Source organism: Sphaerodactylus townsendi, linkage group LG06, assembly GCF_021028975.2.
Source record: "Sphaerodactylus townsendi isolate TG3544 linkage group LG06, MPM_Stown_v2.3, whole genome shotgun sequence".
Taxonomy (NCBI): domain Eukaryota; kingdom Metazoa; phylum Chordata; class Lepidosauria; order Squamata; family Sphaerodactylidae; genus Sphaerodactylus; species Sphaerodactylus townsendi.
The window spans coordinates 95,120,340-95,143,387 of NC_059430.1; the positions used below are offsets into that span (position 1 = coordinate 95,120,340).

The following is a 23,048-nucleotide window of genomic DNA, read 5'->3' on the forward strand; positions in this document are numbered from 1 at the left end:
TGTGGCACAGGGTAAAATAAAGCCATTTTCCTATCAGTGCCAAAGATACCTGTATGTGGTGGGAGAGGGGAGAAGTATTAAACAGAGCCCACGTCACACTTAAGGGCTTACCTATGGAGCTATGCAAAAGCAAGCAGAAGAATGAGCACAAGCTCCATGGATGTGGAGAAGGTCAGAACGCCTGTGTGTGGTTGTAACTGACATTTGTAGGGAGAAAAACACACCACAAGGATCCTGGGAAACTTACAATTGTTAATATAGGTTTTATTATTGTTATTGAGCATCTAGAAACAAGTCTATGTAGCCAACTTTATAACAGAAGTATAAAGTTTGAACATGCATTTCCTGCAGACCAGTGCAACTCTTTGCTCCCACCCACCCTCATTCCCCAAATAATTCTCAATGCACATCAGGTTTGCTTGCTCCCTCACAGAAAACAGGTATGGAGCAATCTTTTGAAGCCAGAAATACTTCTGTGGTTCTGCATCCCAACAAAAACCCAGTCCTTTCCTGTCTTGGAGACAAAAAAATCTACATGGCACTAATGTGAAGCACAACCCGCTGGGGAGTTCTCTTGCAATTCTGAAACAGGAATTTGCAGGGAGGATTGCAAGGAACTGACACCACTACTGAGAAAGAAAACAAGGCACAGCAATGGGAAAGCTTTTTATTTGTCCTCTTTAAAAACACTGTTGATTCTCAGTTGGAACACCAATCCATTACATGCATCTTTGTGCCGCAACTATTTTTATTCTAATGCCAAAATACTCTCAAAGCTCTATGGTTCTGACACAACCATACAGTGTTTATTTGCTTTATTTACAACATTAATAAGCTCTGTTTCTGTACTCATGAGGGCCATCTAGTCTCAAAGAGCCACTCTTAGGCAGTATTTTTTGTGGGGGGGCACACACTCCAGTAACCCAGACTGGTTCTATTAGGAATAATGATGACAAGCCCCTTTGGCACAGCTGCTGGTCCCTCCCTCTGCTCTCCTCCACCCTCTCCACTAGCAATTGAGGCAGCACCCTTCACATAATCAGATTTGGCACCGGGGCTGCTTTTTCTATTGCTTTAGGGGGAAACAGGTGGCTTAGAGGTTCGGTGGCTTAGAGGTTTGAAAATTAATTTTTGACATTAATAAATGATCCCTCTGCAGCATGCGGTCCTGAAGCAGACAGTTCACAGATGTCACAAGGCAGATGACCACTGGGAATCCTACTGAAAGTATTAGCTATCTTGTTGAAATAGTGGGAGGCATGCTTAAGTCTCACTTTCAGGCTACTGTCATGATTCATATTCAGGAATTAATTTCTTAATGGCTTCTCTCCATTTACTTTATCAAGAGGAAAAAGGCAGCTATGGATTCAGTACTCTGATTTGCTTATACTCTGCTAAAATGGGGTAGGGGCTCTGAGCATTTCTTTCGAATAATTCTACTGTCCTCCAAAATTAAAAAAAAAACACATAGAAAAACATTTCGGGTGGAATTGTAGGATTTCTGTTAACATACTAACAGAATACAAGACACAGCATTGTCACACTTCAAGAAACTTCTCAGCTCCCCCCGCAAAAAACTTTCATAATGCCAACTGTTGTAAAGTACAAGCAGGCAGAAAATGGGTGCTTTGCTAGAATAAATGGTGTTTAGTCCCTCCCATCCCTAATTTGGATTCAAGAAACTCAAAGACAGCATGCACACGCGTAGGTATTATTACAGCTCGTTCTCATAACAAGCCTGGTTAGCCTAATAACAAGCCTGGTTAGCCCAAGACTACCCTGTCAGTTTCTCTGCTTCTGAAGTTTAAAAATACAGAAAAACACTTAGGATTAATAAAAACACGTAGGATTAATAAAAACACTTAGGATTAATAAAAACACGTAGGATTAATAAAATACAGGAAAAAAATTAGGGTAGAGACCCAGGTTTAAATCAATACTCTGCCATGGAAGCTGGCTGGGTGATCCTGGTCCAGTTATACATTCTCAGACCAAATTATTTATCATGATTGTTGTGGGGATAAAAGAGAGAGGAGGAAAAGAATGTAAGCTGCCTTGAGTCCTCAGTGTAGAGAAAGGTAGAGTATAAATAAAGTAAATAAATAATAAATATAGCTGAGGAAGGGGGAGCTGATCAAAGGTAGGCTGGTTGGCAGGTGGGAAGGTGAGATGGAAGCAAGGAAACATGCAAATGTGAGGACAGCCAGAAGGGATACAAGGAATATTGGGGGAGGGGAAAATGTGCTGCCTCCTGGAAATCCTTTTTGGTCCCCTGCTTGTCAAATACTATTATCCTGCAACTTAAACTGATTAGCTCTAGAGAAAAAGTCCTTGTGCTCTTGCAAGAAGCATTCATATTTTTCCAGCCTTGTGGGAGTTGCGGCCATACTGTTACTCCTGCACTATGAGGCTATCTGTGCAGGCAGTGACAGGCAGGTGGTGAGGCTGTGCTACAAAAGGTGGCCAGAAACTGTAAAGACAGGGAGTCCCTGCCAGGTTGACATGTTCCTGCTGCTGGTGTGCAGAAAATAAATATACTCCATTTGGAAAAACCATGTCCTAAGAAATGGTAGGAAACAAATACAAAAGTCGGACTTGGCCTGTAATATGCAGCTTCCCTGCTTACATATCATTTTCCACAGTTGCAATGAGCACAAAGACAGCGTATTAGTCTCACTTGTGTTTGTTGCCTCACATTAATTCACAAAGGTACTTTCAAATTCAACACACACACACACACACACAAAACTGTGGCATTTCTAAGGAAAAATAAAAGCACAGAGCAGACCTGTTTGGAAATTTGCTTCTACCACCCCAAACAATTTTGAGATTTTTCTACTTGATAACAATGTACATTGTACATAATGTTTTATCAATACATTACTTCAAACATCATGTTAACTGGATAATGCGCACAAAAAATATACATGAGAGACCTGCGTACAAAACCTGATGACAACCAACACAATGATGGCAGCATCCGAGTTCCTTTCAGCCTTTTCACACACCAAGCAAATGGCAACACACACATCCCAAAATGGCATGTTCCTAGTCTAGTGTGCTAGGACTTGAAACCCCACAGGGATTTGCTACATCTTAGGAGTTAAAACCTTAAAGTGCTCTTCAGAATGTTGGCATCTAAAGTCTTTTTGATGCGAGATGACTACATGTCCGTTGCTGCTAAACATCACGCAGCGAAACAAACATGATTTCCACACTCACTGCTGCTGTTAGACAACCTCAGATCAAAAGTGCATCCCACCCCCTACCTCTAGCGTACATTCAAAAGTGTTTGCTTCACTCAGCAATGGGGGTGGTGGATCGGGGCGCCTCGTCTGCACAATCTTCTGTTTGGGATTTTTAATTTCATCCTCTTCTTCTGTTTCGCTTTCACACACATGGACAACCACACTTGGTGTGGATTCTGTTCCTGCATGAAGTTCATACTTCTCCCCTAGAGGCAGAAAAAGTCACATTACAATACCAGTAGAGTGAAAATATCAAAAGAATAATGCTTTTTTAAAAGCACGTATTTGTTCTCATGTGTTTTGAAAATTATGAAGCTTGAACTTATGGGCTGCTTCCATAATGATATTTTGCACTGCATCCACCACAACGCCAGCAACTTTGGGAGGAGCTTATGTACTACATCATGCCACAGTTGTCCTTCTGCATGTTTTTGATAACTTTGCTCTGCAGTAGGGTTTCCCTGTTTACACCCCCCCCCCCCCCCCCCGGTGGCTTTTTATTTACACAGGTTACCCTCCTGTAAAGTGTCCCTATCTGAGCCAATCCACCATTTTGCCTCCTTGTTGTTTCCATGGAACCTCCATTTAGGGACGTTGCCTGTGGCCTTTTGTTGCAGTTGCTGTCTTTGATCTAGCGTTCTTTGCTAGACCAGCCTTGCTAATTTCACTGGGCGTATGGCTCCAGCAATAGACCTTTCTCAAGGGGAGGGGGAAAGGAAGCCCTTCTGATCATGCTGAAATGATGGCCTGAAGAGCAGGAGGAATTACTGTGATGTGGGCAGGAGAAGGCAGAGCAGAGCAAGAAATCTACAGGAAAGTGAAACGTACAGCGAGCTTGTTCACTTTCCCCATGAAGGGAGATGAAAAGTTCTACTTGAAGAGCTTTGAAAACCATGAGGGTTCTCTGATCAGACAGTGGGGTGAGTGCTAAAGCGGTGGAAACATGTGCCTAACCAAGAAGGAACCCTGAAGGAAATGTATGCTCAAAGCGAAGGAGACCACATGTGCGTAAATGGCCAGAGAACATCACCTCTTTTGATGCTGCAAATTCCTTTGCATTCACAGAGGCACTGAGAGAACAAACTGGAACACACCATGTTGAAGCACAAAGGTTTTAAAAGAATGCCCTTCACCTCCAATCAAAGCCCCCCCGCCCCGGGTCCGAGGCTTAGTTTTCATGAAATGTTTCTCAGAGCTTAGGACAGTTCAGAAACACACTCCAAACATACCAAAGCAAGCTCAGAGTACCTCAGAATATATGCAAGTCATTTTCCAACAGGTGTGGCAGTTTCTCCATCCCAAAATTATTTTAATCATAAAGTCAACTATATTTAAAGAATATGTACTGCTGTACTGCAAGATGTCCCCTAAATATACCCAAGCTGTCTTCATATTCCTGGATGAACCTTATGTCAGGAATAATTTCCAACATAAAAACTTTAGAAGTATACTGGGAGTGTAACTAAGCAGCTGGTAGTGTGATGCCATCAGGATTACAGTATGGCTTCCAGGAGAGAATCAGACAGTCAGTGTAGAATAGGCAAAAGTGCTTCCAGGCAGTGAAGTTTGCAAAAGAAAATTTGAGGATATGTTTACTAGCGTACACAGCAGGTGAGAGGAATGAGAAATAAGAGGCAGAAGGATTGGGAGAAAGTAAATATAATTTGTGGATAGCTACCTTCCAGACTATCATATTGCTCTCAGTGTTTCTTTGAGGCCGTTTCCGCACGGGCAAAATATGACGTCGTCGCAACGGAAAAAGAAGCGTCAGAGCGAGAGCGTTCGCACGCGCAGCGCCAAGAGCGGCGAAGTCGCTACCGTCAGCGAAAACGCTTAAACCGGGCGCTGAAGACGGTGTATGCAGAAAACGCGAACCACTCTTTTTCCCGCGTGACGCATCGACGCCGCGATCTCCTCGGTAAGCGTAACAGGGCCGCTACTGAAAGCCGTCGCCACAAATGGCGTTGGCCTGCATCGGCTTCGCAAGTGCGCAGGCTACGCTAACGCCGCTGGCGACGCCGCTTCCGCGAGCGCTTCCGTGCATAAACGCCACATTTCTGGCGGGCCATGGATCGCCCTTAGCTCCGCCTGTCTGTGTGAACGCTTTTTTTGGGATGCGTCGCAATTTGCGACGTCATCGCGTCGCTGCTTTTGGCCGTGCGGAAACGGCCTGAGAGAATAACAGTGCCCCCCCCCCCCCCCACAGACACACATTATATACCCCTCCAATATTGCGTTTCACATATACACATACTTGCAAAACTTGCAAGTTTTGAGGTGGGGGGAAATCTCTATTTCAGTTTGTACAGCTTTAGCTGTCTTCTTACTCATGCTGCATATATTCTTTTTTCACAGTTCTGAAAGCAAATCCTGTCCACCCCAATGTGATCCCTGAGCGTGGAGAGGGAAGAGAACATGTGAAGTTTCTCTACCTAGGAAGACTTTTATTCTCTTGGCTGCTCGCCTGTGATATTGACAAGACTGTGTGATCACTTTTGGTAAACAAAGACACAGAGAAAGTTGGAACACTCCATACCAGGCCCCAATTTTGAAACGGCGCAGAGCAAGTCATAGTTTATCATAGGTGTGGCATCTTCACTCTGCTTCCATCCTACAGGTGGAGAAGCAGGTGGTGAGATCAGAAATTGTTTGGCAGGTTGTGGAGGCAAGAGGTAAGATTTGTCTCCCGCTTCATTGGGCACCTGAGCCTGAAAAAAAAAAGCAAATACAGCTGTAACAACAATGCAATGCTATACTCTTCTGAGCAGCATGAAGAATATTCCCCCTTAGGAGGGAAGTTTTGTTAGTACCTTGATCTTGCTCCAGCACTACTAAAACTGTTTCAGTGACTGGAAAAGGCATGTGAATATGAAATGCACAATTTCTTCCCCTTCACTTTTTATAGTTAAACAATGATGATACACTTGGCACTGAACCTCTAACCAAAAACTATTTTGAGTGCAGAATGTTTTTCAATTCTTATCCTAGGTCATTCTTTCAAAACACCTAAGAGTCACCTGTAGTCATTTGTTTTCATTTCACACGTGGGTATATATAATTCAGCAAGTATTTTTATTTAATAAATGTTTATTTTGCCCTTCCTTCAAGAAGCTCAGTGTAGCACATATGGTTCTTCCCCCATTTTATTCCCACAACCCCCTTGGTGAAGTAGGTTAGCCTGAGAACGACTCACTATCCCAATAAATGGTGTGTCACACTACATTCCAATTCAAATTTCCCTAAGCCTAGTCCCACAATAATCACCATATCACCTTCAGGAACAAATGAGAGTTTGTTTCACATGACCAAGGCCATACCTACACACAGGGCCACAATTTACAAGAAAGAAGAAAAAGCAAGGAAGCAGTATAGTGTACAGAGATCAGACTACAGAGACCCTCTGAAGGGAGACTGAATTCAGTGATGGAAGCATGCGAGCTCAGCGCCCTGTATCAGGAGGGACAAAAACCTACAGCTAAGAAAACTTGACTAAAATTATTCAAAATAGTTTTTTTAATGCAGAATTATGCAAACTAAAAATTAAACATATTTGAATAACCTATGGTGGTCACAATTTATCTCTTGTTGGGTAGGTTTTGATTATTTGGCCACCTTTCTAAAAAAACCCATAAAATACAAACAACTCCAACTACATTAATTGTATTGTCGAAGGCTTTCACGGCCGGAATCACTTGGGTGCTGTGTGGTTTCCAGGCTGTATGGCCGTGTTCTAGCATCATTCTCTCCTGACGTTTCGTCTTCATCTGTGGCTGGCATCTTCAGAAGATCTGATAGTTGGAAAGGAAAGCAAGTGGAGTATATATACCTTCCTTTCCTTTCCAACTATCAGATCCTCTGAAGATGCCAGCCATAGATGCAGGCGAAACGTCAGGAGAGAATGCTGCTAGAACACAGCCATGCAGCCCGGAAACCACACAGCACCCAAATACATCAATTATGTTATACTATCACAAGACTTCTACAAAGCACATGTAGGATCCATATACACAGCCTTCTACTAGGAAAGCTTTCCATCCTTAAGTTACCAAAAATCCAAAGGTAGGTTGTTCTAAAGGATTCACAAACTATGTGTAGCAATCCTACATTCGTTTTTACAATTTAACAAAAATGGAATTCATACAACCTTAAGAAAAGTCTCTCCACAGAAAACTGCAAGACAGGCAGAACTTGCCATTGCAATTACGAACTGCTACTGACAGAAAACATGCTTTAATTTCTCTTATACATTTTTAATTAGCAAAAGAAACATTTCAGATTAGCACCTTTTCTTTCCATAGCTTATTAAAAAATCAAGCATTAAGTAATTCACAGTGTCCATTATGTAAGTACTGCTGATCATTATATTAATATAACATATGGAAGAATTCACAAGCAAGAAGAAAGATGGGGATAAATTCCAGCATAGCCTGCTGGGTCTAGGATCGTATCAGGGAAAAAGAAAGAGATCTACATACCTGAGCAAAATACAGCTTCAACTTTTTCCCACCGAAATCAGTCTCATGCAGTTCTATTCGTGCCCTTGCTGCTGCTTCCGGATTGCTAAAGTTGATCCTTACTCTTCTAAAGCTTTTAAATAGCTGGAATGTAACGTGATCATCATAGATGGAGAAAAGCGCTTCAAATCTTTCCTAAGGGTAAAAAAGAGAGCACTTTTTTCCCTAAGCTTTTTTCAAATCGTACTACTTCCAGCTATCATCTTTTAGTAGAGCCCTAACAAGCAATTGTACTGAGCGTCAGTAGAAAGAGACAAAAGACAACAGCTTCCAGTAAATGTAAACATTTATTCTTGAATTCTACGTACAGCAGGTACTATTATCCAGGTACTGTTATTAGTTTTACAGTTCACCTATAGTTCTTTATAGTTCATCTTTCTCATTAAGACTTGAGGTGGATTACACAATGTAGGTCAATATGCTCAACAGGCTGGGAGATGTGACAAACAATGTAATAGGGCTTGTATCAAGCTGTAGCGTCCCACACCAGATGGAGACACTAAGTGCACCTCGAGGACAGACCTATTTACATTGTACTACTGTTAATCTAGTCTTGAGGTACCATATGGTAGATTCAGGTGCCCTCTACTGGCAGCTACCAATATTTTAAAGTACTGCCTACTACCACTGTTTAAATGCTGTGGTATTTTAAGTAGTTTAAATAGCTGCTATATTACAAAAAGTTTACATCCCTACTTCTGCATTAATCCACAGATGACATGGCTCAGCAGGGATGTGAGACCTAGACCAAGTGTCTAAGATGTGAGAAAAAGCTGCAATTAGAATCATGTTATCTGATTTGATCAGCAAGTTGTTCTGTCAAGTATAAGTATGTGTGCTGCTTCTCCTATGCCCCTGCCTTCCTCAGCTTTTCTATAAGGCAGATACCAACACAGTGCTCCATATTCATTGTAACAGAGCTAAGATGCTGAACAGACCAATATTCCATTAAATCACTAATGCCTGTGTATAGCCATCTTATCTTTTGGTTGTATCTAGGATCCTTCTACAGCATTGGAAATAGCTGTCAGCCACATACTTCCAAGCCTTGAGATAGTCCGGAATTTATAGGCAACACAATCCTGGCCTAAATGTAGAAATTTTCTCTTCCACAATCTTCCACTAACAGCTTCTATCAAGAGGCCAGGTATTGCAGCTGCTGGAATTTCTGATCCAGTCCCAGAACTCCGATGTAAAGTCCCAGAACTCTGATGTGCCACATGGAACAAGTAGCTTGACCTCAACTATAGGGCAGCTGCCCCAGGACCCATACCTAGGAGTCCCTGCAGCCAGTGGCCCTGCTGAAGTCATGGCTAATCCAGGCCCCATACTGCCCCACAGTTGATCGTGCTCGCCAAGATTCAAGAAGCATAATCAACTTTAGAGTAGTGGGATTCCCACTGCCATCTGACAGCTGACTGCGTACTTCTGTCCTGAAACTGCCACCACAAGCCCTGAGCTGGAGTAACAGCAGGAGAAGTTTCACTCAGGCAGCACCTTGGAGCAGGCAGCTTGTACAGCATAGGGAATGCAGCCCGCCCAACACCTAGCGACTCTGAGGAGCCATCCCCAAGTTCTGCCTGGAGTTTCAGGATCACTGTTCAAGTGAGGAAAAATAATTACAGTCATGCATCCTCTTTCCCTGAGGCAAACTTTAGCTCCTTTTTTTTGGGGACATGGAACACTGGTGAGTTCTGAGTCATGAACTGCTAGGTTCGTGCTGAGCCTTCCTTGTGCAACATGCTTAAGCAGCTGTATTGTTTGGTGGCTGGAACTTATTCCAGGAAAACATAATCCAGCCACATCAAGGCTTCTTTAATCTTTGAGATTTGGTGATATTCCAGCATAGAAGGGCCACTGCTAGATTACAAGTGACCCAGTATGTGTTTGGACAGTCATAAAAACAGAATGAATGATATAGGGAAAGAACAAAATAACTAGAACAAAACAGATGAAACTTAGCTTGAGAAAGCCCCTTAAAATAAGAAAGTGGCTGGCATGTTTAGTTTTGTGATCTAGATAAATCATTTGGTTCTTCTAATTGCTTTTAGAACAAGCAACATGGAATTATGAAAGATTGAGCAAAACTGCTTGTCAAGTGAAGCACTACTTCCAGAGTCTATAACACACCTCAATGGAAACATGCACTTTAAATGTAGGGATTTAAAGTGAATCTTATAAAGGAAGTGAACCTTGTAAAGTGAACCATATAAAGGAAAGTGTTGAACTATAGTTTGCTCTCCCCAAATTCACTAGTGCCATTTCCTCCCCACCTTCTGGTAGCAATAGGAGTGCTATTACGTAATTTCCCCTCATCTAGCCAAAGGCTATTAAATAAGCTGCTTTAAAAATGATATGCATATCTGGTTCACCACAGCATGCTGCCAGCCCTGCACAGTGCAATCACTGTGCAGGTTTTGCAATAGCAATGATAACCTGAAAGGGACACACTGCTAAAAAGGATAGGGATGAAAGGATAAGCTGACTTTTCCCCACCATTTTCTCTAGGGTTTTGTGGGGGTTTCATGTGCATGCATGCTTGTGCATGCTTTCTGGAATCTGAACACACCTATAATACATGCACTTGCTGCAGCGGCTGAGGCAAGTAAGCTCTAACTGGCAGTCTGAGGCTACTTGCTGCCAAAAATAAAGTATACTCTCTTTCTATTAGCCCCCTTTATGCCTTAGTAATGTAACATAAAAGCCCCCCACCCCCCCCCCACCCCCGGTCAGGGTGCAGGAACTAGGAATTGTAATTTGAAACATATGTTTGCAACTGAGAAAAAAAAGCTGCGTACAGTTGACACTGTTGCTGGCAAAACTAACTTGAAATGACCTTGCTTAGGAGAGGCATGACTCTGTTCAGTCACCATGTTTGTCAGAACACTTGCAAGCAACAAATGAATAAGTCAGGCTTATTTGAAAACATATTAGGCAATTACTGAAAAGAGATGACGATTAGAAGAAATAAAACCAAAATAATCAGACTGGGTATTTTGCAAGGAAACATCCCAAGATTATTTCCTGCCACTGTCTTTTCATGTTGTGAGCCACAAAAATCTACATATGGGCTGACTAGAAAGCAAAATGAGTTCTCTGTAGAAAGCAGGACAAATAAGGAGAAATATTTTCATATTGGATCAGGCCAACTCAGGCCAACACACCTCAGCTATACGCCTTATAAACTTTCAGGCCTAGGGAATGGCTAAAAGAATGCAAGGCAGGTCTGTTTAGAATTTTAATTCATGTTTGCTTAAAGGAAGCTGGAAATGTAGATTTATGAGAATACTTTGTACAGGTGGTGATGTTGGGACAATGGGTTTACTCAATAGGATTTTCATCCCGCTCAGCCCTGTGGACTCTGAAAAGATGACAAAACTATCACGTAAAAAAATGCACCAAATATAGGGAAGCAAGTGTTATAGCACCCAATCCATATACTCTCCCCATTTCCAAACCTCTTGGTTGGAAGGCAAAACTCCAGATGTCTGGGATTGGAGATCTCAACATTTTTATTATCAAAAGTGTATGGTAAAGACTGCAGAAAAAGGAATAGGAACTGCAGTCCTTGTCCAATGGAGTGCTCTAATACTGAATCCGGGGGTGGGGTGGGGGTTGGGTGAGGGCTGCATATGCTGCTAATTCAAATTTAAAGGGATGGGGAAGTCCAGACAGATCTCCAAGTCTGATCTATTCAGTTCTAAAAGCCCTTTCCCCCATGATCCTAATCAAGGTTGCTGTCACATAGGCCCTTTCTGCACAAGCACTGAGAAGGGTGCTCCGGCATAAATTATGCCGATGCACCTCCCCAGGACTATTCGCACAGATGGTCCCGGTAGGGGCGCAGGGGAAGGCACAGCCTTCACACAGGCTGCGTCTTCCCCAATTTGTTTACTTGCTCCTGTTGGCTCCTGTCGCATTGTGGAGGCCAGGGGACACGCCACCCCTGGCCAGAGTGATGGCGCTGGAGATGGAGGCCAGGGGGGCGTGTCCCCTGGCCTCCACAAAGTGACGGGAGCCAGCAAGAGCAGGTAAGCCGGCTGGGGAAGGCGGGAGGGAAACGCCCCCTTCAGGCTGCTGCCGTTCGCACGGCAGTGGCTGGAAGGCGCCCCTTTTGAAAAACCTCGCTAATGGAGCAAGGTTCAAAAGGGGCATTTCTGTGCCGCTTGGGGCGTTTCCGTGCCTGCTGTGCGAATGCCTCCTCAGGGACGGTGTTTTTGCAGAAAGAGCCTATAGTGACAGTTCTCCATGAAGCACTTATTTGCAGCAGCAATGGAGAATCCAATTTTCCTCATGAATGTGCAAAAATGTGGAATGCAGACACATTTTGTATGTGACCTTTCTCTAAAATAACCCATCAAGCAAGTTTTGAGAAAGAACAGAAGGAAGCTGGATAAAACCTGAACAGTGGATATTACTCTGGAGATGTCAAGTGGTGGATGCTCCAAAAGGACAAGCCCCCAAACCCCTTGCCTCAGTTTGAATACCAAATTGGAGCAAAACTTCCATGTGGAAATAATACACCATTCCACTGAATCATAGGCATCTGACCCATTAAAACAATGTCAAAGACCATGCATTTGGGTCTTTCATCTCACACTCAAGAGAACTCGATGCTTTCTGCTCTTGCTTTCTCATCTAAATTCCCCTTTGAACTTCTCCAATACCTAACAACTGAAAATCACTGAACTTTTGTTCTATATTGCAAAAAAGGCTATTCAACACTTTCAGTCACAGTAATATTCTTGATTTTCATAGCTACAATTATCAACCAACATATACCTATATTTCTTTGCATATCTCCTTACCTTTTCTTCTTGGACTTCAAATACTGTTTCATGAACACTACAAGCAAAGAGTGAGGTAGGCAGGTCGCTTAAGTCCATCATCTCCTCTAAGTCATCTTCATTTTCTCCAAAAATCATCTCTTCCTCTTCTTCTAAGTCACTGCTATAGAGGTCCAACTGGCTGTCACTCCAGGCCTTCATTGTCTCTCTAATCATTGCCCACTCAAATCAACTTTCCTTTCTCTCTACTCCAAGGTCTGTGACAACAGCTTTTCTAGAGGAGAAGAAAAGAACAAAGTATGTCAAGAAGCAGATTTCCCAAAATTTTCTAATTATATCTGCTTTTAAAGATTATTCATTATCCACAAGAAATAAACATCCGTGTAAACTGCCTTTTACCTAGCGATACAAGGATATTCTTAGTTCAAGATTTCAAATGTGAGGCATTACCTGTTCAGCTATGAATTATAATCATCATAAGTCAACCAATATATTATCATTAAAGGCCAGAATGTGGCTTATAAAATGGTGAAATAAATAAATGCTATTTAAAAGATTCATGAAGTGATCTCCTTTGGAAATGCTCCAAAAATTAAAGCAGCAATAAGAAGGGAACATTACGGAACCCAACCCCCCACTGTAAGTACTCTGAACTTTGCCCCTGCTAAAGTTAGCACTCAGAACAGCCTCCACAACCACAATGGAGAGAAGAGCTCAGATGCAGGAAACAGAGAAGCAACCTATAAGCACAGGGGTGATGATACACCTAGATTCACAAAAAAGTAAAAAGGCTTCAGAACAGCTGACGAGAAACAATACAAATTAAATAAAACAGCAGAAAATATTCTCTCATAAGCCCTTTTTAAGGCGGGAGGAACCTCACAAGGGACAGAAGTGGAGGTAAAGCAGGTAGATGCCTAGTTAGTATCATTCATGGTAACTTGCCGCTTTTAGGACGAGATTTTGGCATGCCATTATTTTCTAGGAGTATTCATAGACAAAATATCAGATGGGCTTGAGGGCAGAACAAGGACCATTCTGACACACAAAGTCAAAGCAGAAAATATGGCATTAAGTATGCCTTAATCACAGACTCATAAAAAGGCATCAGAAAGCAGACACTTCCCTTTTCTGCATGGTGGGCTGTTTCAAATTAAAGCAGTTTGAAGTTATCTAAAAAAGAACGGAAATAACTGATTTTAAATCAAGTTTTGCATTTTGAAATGCATGTATTTTCTGATGACCAAAGCATACAAGTGGTTAATATAACAATCAAATACCTAATCATTTTATATTCATTTATACAATCAGGGGGAAGAGTAATCCAAAATGTCTGAACACACAGTCCACAAGTTCTTTGCAATGGAGGATTGTATGTGCTTTTTTCTTTCTGCCTGGCTGTCGCTGTGCACATGCTAACTAAGCAAGATTCACTTACTTGAAGGCCAAGGCTGAATTTATATTGAATACAGAGGGGCTTACTGTGTCTGTTTAGCACATTTTTATCTTATCTTCCTCTAAGAAGGTTGGGCAAAATATATGGGTCTCCCTTTTCCATTTCATCTTTTTAACAACCCTGTGAGATAGGTTAAGCTGACAAAGTGATTGGCCCAAGGCCAGCGGTGGGAACAGGATGGGGTGGGAACAAATGCCCCGGTCGCAGGTGTGGTGGCATCGCTCCCCCCATCCCTCCCTAGGCCGCCTCTGCAGTCCGTAGCAGCCCCCATGGACTGCAGCAGGCTGCTTTTTTCACTTAAAAAGGTAGCTGAGGGGTGTTTTGGGGAGAATCGCTTTCCCCACCCCTCCTCTCAGGCCGCCTCTGTGGCCCACAGTAGGCTGCTTTTTTCGCTTTAAAAATGTAGGTGAGGGATGTTTTGGGTGGTCGGGGTGCAGCCATCATTTTGCCCTGGGTGCCATTTTTCCTTCCTATGGCACTGCCCAAGGCCTAGGCCTTCAGGCCCTAGGCCACCAGTCTAAACACTACACTATGCTGTAAGTAAATAAACAAAACCAAGCACACACTCCGGAACCAGGCAAAATATCCATATGAGATGGCAAGCAGATGATCATACTATTTGATCGGCAGGTAGAAAATAATCTGAGAACTGAACACACTGCAGAGTTTAGACAGAATAAGATCGTGCAAATGGACTGTACATATGTCATAGTGAGATTTATGATATTGCCTGAATCCCAGGAACCATGGTAACTGTGACCTAGCCACAATGATCCATGCTCTTGTCATCAAGAGGCTTATTAGTGTAATGTGTGCTGCGAAAGCTGTGGAACCTTCAAATAGCCCAGAATGCAGCAGCAGGTCAGCTAGCTGGTGTGGACTACAAGCATCACATCATTTCAGTACTGACAGATCTCCCTTGGCTGACTGTTCACTATCAGTCCCAATTCAAGGTGCTAGTTTTAGCCTATAAAGTTCTACAAAGCTTGGAACCTGGGTAGCTAAAGGACTATAAGACTTGCTTGCTCAGTGCATTCTCCATCTTAGACTCTCCTTCATGTCATTTTCTCCCAACCTTACCTTTTGAGCTGAGTGGCCTGGGGTAGATGACAGAGTCCTTATCTTTGGAATTATTTCTCTATCTTCCTGCCTTTGGAGCTGTCATCACACATTTTTGGCAGTGGACCAAGGTGGTTTTATCTTCCTGACTGCCGTTTGGTCTGTTCTCCCCCTTTTGTTCCCTGCTGTTGGATTACATTAATGATGTCTACTTTAGCTGCTGCTGTGTATTATTAATTTTAGAACTTATCATTATATTTTAGGGCTTGATGTACTCCGTCATTTTTAGGATGTGAGACTGTTTTTTTGTGTGAAGGATTTCGAGCACTTCAGTAGCGAGGTGGCACAACATATCTTAAATAAACACATCCATTTTATTAATATACTTGCTATTTAAACACTATTTGGCTCTTGAATTGTAAATATGGATCTACAGAAATTTTAATACAAAACTGAAAGATTTAAAGCATCCAGAAGATGACAATATACAGCGCTGTAAAATGTTTGCCTGTTCAATAAAGAAAATCCTTCACAATGGGGTTGGACATTGTCAGTAGAATAAAAGGCATTTACAGAAGCCCTGTTAAATAACATACAGGAACATTTGGAAAATTTGGATTTCCAAGGACTCAATGTCATACATAAATATATTTATCTTCTTTTGCAGTATGCCCAGTCAATAGACATTTAAATCCTCATAAACTGCAGCAGCCAGCATATGTTTCCTATAAATCAGGGGTCCCCAAACTACGGCCCGGGGGCCAAATGTGGCCCCCTGAAGGCATTTATCTGGCCCGCCAGGCATGGCGGCGATGGCTCCATTCATGTGCAGTGAGGGCTCGAGGGAGAGGAGGAACCGGCCCCAACGGCTGTTGATTGCAATTACATGATGGCACCCCCAAATCTCCATGAATTTTCTGACCCAGAGTTGGAAACCTTACACGTGGCAACTCCTGCTCCGCCCTTCCCTCTCGGCTACTCCATGTGTTGCTCTCAGGCTTTCTGTTCCGCCTCACTCCCATTGGCTTCAGCCAGGCTGGCGAATCGCTCGCTGGCTGCTAGGGAGGAAAGAACCCAGGAAGATACCTGATCCTGGGTTAGATGGAATGCTTCATTGGGAAAGTTCTGCTTTTTTTTTTTACAGAGGAAGGTATTCTACAGCCTCCCCAACAATATTTGGAGCCAACCCTGTACTTGACATACTTTGGTCAGTGTTCTAAAAATAGACCATGACAGAAAGGCTGAAAGGTGAAATCAAACATTTTACAATCATTTGTGCATAGGAATTTGTTCATAGTTTTTTTTAGTCCGGCCCTCCAACAGTCTGAGGGACAGTGAACTGGCCCCCTGTTTAAAAAGTTTGGGGACCCCTGCTATAAATACACAATTGAACCTACTGATAACTATCCTGGAGAACGCATATGGAAGTTAAAATTTTTGTTCAGTTCTGTACTTCAGCTCAGACAAGTATGGTACTGAAAGCTAGAGATAATGTCCCATCTCTTATATATACATGCATGTGTGCATACAAATATACACAGCTGCTTGACACACAGTACCCACAACCTTGCTAAACCCTTTCAACACAAGCATGGCTTTCCTCCACTTTTTTCTGATCTTCTGTCTTTAATCTGGTACAGTTCCTTCTGCCTTGCACATTAGGGAGCTTGGCCTGTATTTGGAATCCCTGAGTCAGCTAAATAAGACCTGTGGCTGAGCATATACCTCCCCACTTTTGCATGTAACTTAAGCATGTGTTTTCCAAAAGTTACAATAGTTAGGTGGGGCTCAAAGTCCTTTGGTTGGTCCAAGTCTGTGTGACCCTCTGAGAGACCCCCAGCCAGAACCAACAGGAGCCCAGGGCAACTTTATATCCCACTGAATTGTGTTGTTGTATGTCTTGCATGTAAATTGCAAGTATGGAAAACATGGTATATGTTTAAATAAGCAAGAACAAAGAAGGGTACGTTCATTGTCAGTACATGGTGAAATGAATGTGCTGGGGAGAATAATGATCAGGACAGTTCACTCCTATGCATAAAAATAGTTCAAAATTATTCAAAATCGAAAATGATTAAGCCGTTAAAATCTGAACAGAATACCCCATTTGTTAAAATGAACCTAAATAAGACTACAAACGTCATGGTTTAATAGAGTCCAAAAAAGTTCAGCAAGCAAAAGAAATAGCAAAGCAAAAAGGAATTTACAATTACTATAGATCAGAAACAAAAAGTCTACACAAAACATTTTATTTTCTTCGACGACTAATCAGAATAGTCTGATTTGCCACATGTTATTTCAGGTGAATAAAGAAAAAGAAGGGGATCTGATTGTTCTAAATTTCTCAATTTAAATAAGTCCCTAAATATAGCTTTGCTTTTTTTTTACAGTAGGGAGGGGAGCACAATGAAGAAGAAACTGATTTGCTTGTCAAACTCGTGGCCCTCCAGATGTTATGGACTACAGTTTCCATCATCCCCTGCCAGCATGGCCGTGAGTTTGACACCTGTGGCTTAGAGGATCAGCACTACGATTAAAGGACAGAGTCCTGCTTCTTTAACTGTCTTTCCTGTTTTACCATAAATGACTGCCAGGCAAGATTCCTAGGGAAACAAATCTCTTAACAGATGGAAAATGCTGGTATTCTAAGAAATATATGATGCAACAAAATGTGCTATCCCACAAAAAGGATGCTGTATTTCAACAGTTATAGCACACAACACTGGCTCCCAGCTTTGCAGACTAGTGAACTGAGATGACGCAGGTAACCTCAAATGACCTCTGTTTCAATTTTTTTTCTATCCACAAACTAGGACTGGAGATTTACAACAGAATGTTTCTTCAAGAGAAACCACTATACCGATAACAGGATACAAACTCACTCATAATCCTTTGGTCACTTTATCAGGTTATAAGAAAATAGACTGAATCATGAGACTGAGGTTTGATTATTAATTGATGTGAGTTCTCATAGCAGTTTTGCGGCAAGGAACTGAAAATTCACAGAAGTGCTTAACACTGAAGACGGATTACAAAATAGTGGACAAACTGCTTCAATGAATAAATTAAATGTAGTAGCACACATGAAATTTTTTTGAAATGAAATTGCTTGAGCCTACAACATTTGGGGCTCAAAACCAGAAAGGAAAAAGAGTGCCTTTCCAAATTATTAGTTACGAGTTCTTCAGTAACGAAAAAAAATCAGCATGGATTCTGTCAAGATAATATGCACGGGTACAGACAGTGTGATCTGGATAGCCCAGGCTAGCCTGATCTCATCAGATCTTAGAAGCTAAGCAGGAATACCAGGGTCACTACACAGGGGAAGGCAACAGCAAACCACCTATTAAATTCGAAACTGTGGGTTTGCTTGTTCGTTGCCGAATGGGCGGCACTTTTGCGGTGTGAGCAAACACACTGTTTTTAAAAGCTTTGTTTTCCTGTCGGTATATTTGTATGGGCTTGGTGACACAAAAAAGAGGCTCTTGCAGTTATTGGCTTATTCAGTAGGGTTTGATGTGCTTGTTTAATTATATTTTCAATTAACAGGGTTAAACAAATAAGAAATTTAATCACTGCAGAATGTCTGAGGTAAAAATGTACAAGGCCATTTTTAAATCACAAGTAAAAGGAACGCTGTAGGTAGCTGTGAGGATGGCAGGGAAAAACATACCAACACAGCACTGTAATATATATTTTATTAGGATTTTTTTAAAAATCACAAAACAGAGATTAAGCGTAAATACCCAAATCATACACAGCCTAATACTGAGTGTCTGAAGCACTGGAGTAGACTTTTCAAAACAATTTGACAGAGGACACAAAATAAGCTGCTGTGGAAGATTAACTGAATGGAATCTATTACTGTCAAATGAGTCATGACAATATATTTGGCAGTGCCAAATACCTTCCCACAGTAGAGGTCCCTGTTTGCTTTACTAGGGATAAAAACTGTTTGACCCCAAGACATCAGAACTCAATGAGGAAGTAAATGAGGGGTATGGGGAGGAAATACAAACACTTCCGAACATAAGAGGTTTGCAAATGTTATCTACCAGCACTTGTCTGAAATCTCAAACATTCATGATTGTAGGAGATCGGATTTGTAAACTGATGTACCACAGAGAGATTTCCAAAGTTAATTGCTATGGCACTAGTAGAAACTTACTCAACTGCAACCACACATACTTTTGATACGTAAATGCAGATAACTTGTTAAAAACTGTATTCCTTTTCCAATCTAAGGTAAGCATGACATCTGGAACGAAGACCCCCAGAGATGAAACAGTAGCTTTGTAAATGCCTACTGTATAAGACTCTGTATCAGAGGCGTAGCAAGGGGGAAAGCGCCCTGTGCATTGGTGCGTCCTCTGCCCACCCTGGAACACCCCTGCCCCACCCCTAGAACGCCCTCACCACACCCCCACAGGGGTGTGCGCCTGGTGCGTCGCATCCCCTCCGGTCCCCTTGGAGCTACGCCTCTGCTCTGTATTCATGTGTGATTTGGGAAAGGTGAAAGCCCTCAGCAAAGAACAAGCTTAGAAAGAAGTAATAATGAATTGCAAGGATGCAAATGTGAGAGAATAGGAATGCTACGGAAGAAAGATCACATATCTGTAACAGGATAAGCTGATTTAAGTAAGCTGATTTAAGAGCACAGGAAAAAAGTATAAAAGATTCCTTATGGAATTGACATTATGGAAGTACATAACAAAGAGTGAAGGCAGCATAGAGGAGATATTCAGAAAAGGTAAGGAAAGAAGCAGTCTTGCAGACAGAGAAGTTAGAGGCATTACCAACACATTATTTTAAGAATCAAAAAGGAGCAAGTGATTGCAAGGTAAAGGTCAGTAAAAGGAGTTTGGGTGACTCTTGTAGTAATGGAGGAGAGAGAATCCAGGGAAGGTAAAAAGAGGTCCTGGAATTGTGGGGTGACAAACTAACAAACTGTAATTAAGGGGGGGGGGCAAACTCCTTTGCAATGGCTCAGTGGAACAGTGTGGGTTCGTTTGGAGAAGAGATTTACACAGATAATAATATTGGGAGAATGACACAAAATGAAGGATCTACAAAAGGAAGAGTAGAAGAAGGCAGAATGCCTCTTCCAGGGAGAGAGCAAGAAGAGTAGCAGGAAGGAATGGGACAATGGATTCTTTAAACGAAGGAGGATAAAGGGTTAATCAAAGCATCTGCACACAATTTTTTATATCAGCTCTGAAGGAAAGGGACAGTCAAGGCTTACTTGTAGATCAGCAGCTTTACAGACAGTAAGTCTCACATGCAATCCCCAGAATATTCAGTTAAATAATCTCAAAGTACAGTAGTAAAAAAAACCTTCCTTGTTTCTCATACTATTTACTTATTTATATTTAATCTTTCTCCCCAATAGAGATCCAACGTGGCTTACATTGTTCCCTCTCATCCATTTTATCCTCACAACAACCCTGTGAGGTAGGTTAAGCTGAGAACATATGGCTCAAGGTCAGCTAGCAAGCTTCCACAACAAAGGGGGGGTCTGAACCCGTGTCTTCCAAAATCTAGTCTAATCACTACACCATACTGGGTCCTTGGACAGTTGCTGCCAAACAGAGTAAACAAGACTGAGATAGATACATTTAATACTAGATAGTAACTGATATTCAAGAGCTCCCCTAACCCAGCATCCGGTTGGATACAGCCCCTGGCCAGATGGCCTTTGAACATATGAAGTTGCCTTATGTTGAGCCTGGCTATTTTTCTACCAACGTCGAGCATGATATGTTCTGGATGGCAGCAGCTCTCCAGGGTTCCAGTCAGAGGTCTTTCAGATAACCTGCTACTTGACCATTTACCAGCTAATGCCAGAAATTGACCCTTGGGCCTTCTGCATGGAAAGCACTTAGCCACAGTCCTACTCCCTACAAGAAACTCCTAAGCAAAGAATGAAGGAAGATGGCCATCCTTTGTCCTTCATATTTATGCTAATAATCTGCTTCCCGCTGGTATGGAGTCAATGTGGTCTAACAATTACAACGCTATAGCACAATCTGGGAGACCCAGGTTCTAATCCCCAGTCTGCCAAATGAGACACTGGGTGACCTTGGGCTCTCTTCTTCAGCCCAATTTATCACAGGATAAATTGGATAAAACGGCACTGAAGAACTATGACATCAGCAGCTTTGGATCCCCAATGGGTATAAATACATACAGGGTACAAGCAAACATCTGCAGAATCCAGCCTTCAGAGATATACTACCCCTGTCCATGGAGGTTCCATCTGCACAACAGTGAATGTGTCAGAATGGAAAAGAAACGCTTCACAACATTTCTGCTGCCATTTCTGAAAGACCTTTCAGTGCCAGTCGCTGAGGGAGTGGCTGTGACAGTCGCGTGCCCTAGTAACATGGTCAATAAATGGGGGGGAAGGGAGATATATTATAATCAAGAGAGGCATACGAAGAAGGCAACAGGTCCACGAAAAGCAATAAGAATAGAGAGGGAGGGGGTGGAAGAGAGGGCAAGGCAGGGAAGAAAAGCCTGAGAAAGAAAAACGAACCGTGGGGAAGAGATTTGAGGGGGCTGCAGAGGAATGAAAGGGAGTCAGAGGGCAGGGAAGGACAAGGCGGCGGCGGCACAGCCTGAGGGGGAGGACAACGAAACTGGCTCTTACTCACTCACCGCGTCCTTCTCCTCACAAGCAGAGCCGTCGCCGTTCCCCTCACAAACTAATCTCATAAATGCACAATTTGAGGAGGGGGGTGGGGGAAGAGAGAGAGACGAACGGAGCCGACGAAGACACCACAGGAGCTGCCGCGGATGCTGCCACGGATGCTGCTGCTGACACTACCGCCAAGGAGCCTGCGGAGCGACACGCCCCGAGAAACCCCTCCCCCGTTTCCCCTCTCCAGGGAGCGACGAATTTGACATCCCCCCCACCCGTGCGAGCGCTTCCTCAGAAAGGCTCGTCTACGCATGCGCTTGTCTGTCTGTCATTATTTGGCTTCTTCTCTTGGAACCGCTAAGAAGGAGTGACCCGGATGGAGGAGGTGGGGACAAGTGAGTGAAAAAGGCGGCTCCCCTTCTTCAGGCTGTTTAGTGAGTTGCGTTGGTGCGTTCCATCACGTGATCGAGCCCACCGGTAGGCTCGGTCACGTGATGAAAAAGGCGGTCTTTTCCCCCGTCGCTTCTCTCACATTCTTAGTTTGTGGTTTCTTTTTGAGGATATTTGAGGCGTCCTGTGCTTTCCACGGGCGGTTCACCTTAGTGCAGAGGGAGATTTAAGCGAACACTTCTCATAAGAAAGTGGCTCCTATACTCCTCAAACTGTTCTCTCTGGCATAGACTTTAAAAATGTTTTTACTTCATTTATTTACGTTATTTATAGTCCATCTTTCTCAAGGCGGATTACATCAGATTTGCAGACCTCAAATGTGCAAAAAGTTACACATCATCTTTCTACTACTATCTGCTATGTTCTCTTTTGGTATGACAGCAGATGGCTTCTAGTGCTCCCCTCCCCTGGTATTTTAGTACTCAAATATAAAACAAATTAAAAATTTCTTCTAGGTCAACTTCTGTTAGCATCTCTGGAATAAAATCCATATGGCTAGTGTTTACACTGGCAAATGCTTAGCCAAGTTTTGTTGGAAGCATTCCAAACCTATGATCAGCTACATTTTCACAAATATACTAGTTGCAAGTATGTAGAATTCCTTACTTTGAATAACCTTCTGAGCCCACTGAAGTCAATGGTCTTAGAAGGTTGTAATTATTTGGGGGGGGGGGGCACAGTACAAAGTGAATACTCAAATGTATTGTACCACAAACATTTCAAGCATTTGGATCTACTCCCATTTTCTTATTGGCTTACACAGGCCTTTTGTTTCATACTGGAATTGGTTTTTTCTCCATTGCCACTAAAAGTGAATTGACTCTTCAAAAACTGCATTCCAAACACACCTTTGCCAAGATTACACACGCTGCCCCCACATTCACAATACTGAGT

The 23,048-nt window shown here is 42.6% G+C and overlaps 1 protein-coding gene across 2 annotated transcripts; it reads right to left on the bottom strand.

The window, feature by feature from the left end:
- Positions 1 to 243: 243 nt before the first annotated feature.
- On the bottom strand, positions 244 to 21,956 carry RCAN3 (RCAN family member 3). 2 transcript variants are annotated; one of them, XM_048500592.1, is made up of 5 exons: positions 21,722 to 21,956; positions 12,571 to 12,823; positions 7,724 to 7,897; positions 5,785 to 5,956; positions 244 to 3,454 (listed from the first exon to the last, which is right to left on the bottom strand). In XM_048500592.1, the coding sequence occupies exons 2-5, from the start codon at positions 12,763 to 12,765 to the stop codon at positions 3,246 to 3,248; spliced, it is 750 nt and encodes a 249-aa protein (XP_048356549.1). In that variant the 5' UTR covers positions 12,766 to 12,823; positions 21,722 to 21,956; the 3' UTR covers positions 244 to 3,245. The 2 variants fall into 2 exon arrangements, with proteins under 2 accessions (XP_048356549.1, XP_048356550.1); XM_048500593.1 differs by having other exon boundaries at positions 21,714 to 21,956.
- Between the last annotated feature and the right edge of the window lie 1,092 nt (positions 21,957 to 23,048).